Source organism: Callorhinus ursinus, unplaced genomic scaffold (genome assembly GCF_003265705.2).
Source record: "Callorhinus ursinus isolate GAN/ISIS: 27379988/994484 unplaced genomic scaffold, GSC_fseal_2.0 scaffold10462, whole genome shotgun sequence".
Lineage (NCBI taxonomy): Eukaryota > Metazoa > Chordata > Mammalia > Carnivora > Otariidae > Callorhinus > Callorhinus ursinus.
Window position 1 is genome coordinate 1 of NW_027407512.1, and position 1,470 is coordinate 1,470.

General features: G+C 50.3%; 1 protein-coding gene across 1 annotated transcript; it reads right to left on the reverse strand.

The window, feature by feature from the left end:
• Positions 1-260: 260 nt before the first annotated feature.
• Positions 261-1,008, reverse strand: LOC112819157 (olfactory receptor 2M3-like; the record flags this gene model as incomplete). The annotated part of the gene is made up of 2 exons (XM_073890849.1): positions 261-654; positions 756-1,008. Coding segments are annotated over 2 exons (647 nt in total), but the record flags the coding sequence as incomplete, so codon positions are not given.
• Positions 1,009-1,470: the final 462 nt, after the last annotated feature.

Below are 1,470 nucleotides of genomic sequence, written 5' to 3' on the forward strand. Positions count from 1 at the left end.
ATGTGGGGAAAGATTCACTATGTAGCTGGTCATGTACCATCTTTTACCCTGCCATCTTCCGTCCAAATGGTTTTCTGATTACTCAGCTCACAGGCTTGCCCCAACCAGCCAGAGAGGCCCAATGAGTACAGAAGCAGAAGAGGAGCCACAAGAAAACCTGAGTTTGCAGAGGAAGGGGCAGACCAAGACAGGAAGCTTCAGAAGGGCAAGTATGCCTACACTCCCCATCTCTCCAGCACCTTCTTCAGGGCCCTGGTTACCTCCCTGTTCCTCAGGCTGTAAATGAGTGGGTTGAACATTCGAGTGAGGATGGTGTAGAAGATGGAGGTGCCTTGGTCTCCCACTGGTGTCCTACTGGAGGCCCGCTGCATGTAGCTAAACAGGGTTCCTCCATGGTATAGGCCCACCACAGCCAAGTGGGTGGAGCAAGTGGTCAGAGCCTTCTGTTTCCCCTCTATGGAGGGCATCGTAATGACAGCTGTGAGGATCCGGGTATAGGAAGTCACAGTGACCACAAGGGGCAGCAGCAGCATGACCACACAGCAAGCATAGATGAGATCCTCAAAGAGTGAAGTGTCAGTACAGGAGAGACGCAGCAGGGCAGGGACCTCACAGAAGAAGTGATCCACTTCCAGAGAGCCACAGTAGGGAAAACTAAAGACACCCCAGCCATCCAGGATGCCAGGGCCAGGAGAGGGCAAGCCTTCCAGTTAATGAGCAAAGGGTACCGCAGGGGGTGGCAGACTGCCACATACCGGTCATAGGCCATGACTGCCAAGGGGAAGCACTCTGCTCCTGTTACCATGACCACTAGGAAGATCTGAGTGGCACAGGCATCCCAAGAGATGGATTTACGGCCTGACAGAAGATTGACTGCCATCTTGGGCACCACTGTGCTCATCATGATCATGTCCATGATGGAGAGCTGACTCAGGAAAAAGTACATCGGGGTGTGCAGGTGCCTGTTGGCCTGCATGAGCAGGAGGAAGAGGATGTTGCCAAGTAAGACTACAGCAGAGGCCAAAAGGACAAGGGAAAAAAGGAATAAATCATATGTTGAGTAGCTGAACAGGCCAAAGAAGATGAAATCTGATAAGGAGGTGTGGTTTCAGAGCTGCATGGCTGAGACCTTGAGAACAAACAAAGAAGCAAACAAATGAAACTACTAACCTGACATCTCCAAATACCCATCTCCTGTTTCTTCTAAAAGACAGAGCCCAGCCCTCTGACATGGACCCACCCTTTCCTCCTGCAGTGAAAATCCTATCTTTTTTCAGCTGCCCTCAGAAAGTTGCCAGTAAGACTTTGATCCTTACTTCTCTAAGACACCAGGGAACCAGAGAATACAAGGGATAGAGAGAAGGGGGGTAAATGGAAGGTGAATAGCTGTAGAATTAGGACAGAGATTTAAGAGGGGAGGTGAATTATTGAGGAACAAGAGAAAGAAAGGAGAGAAAGGGGCTGAGCGAT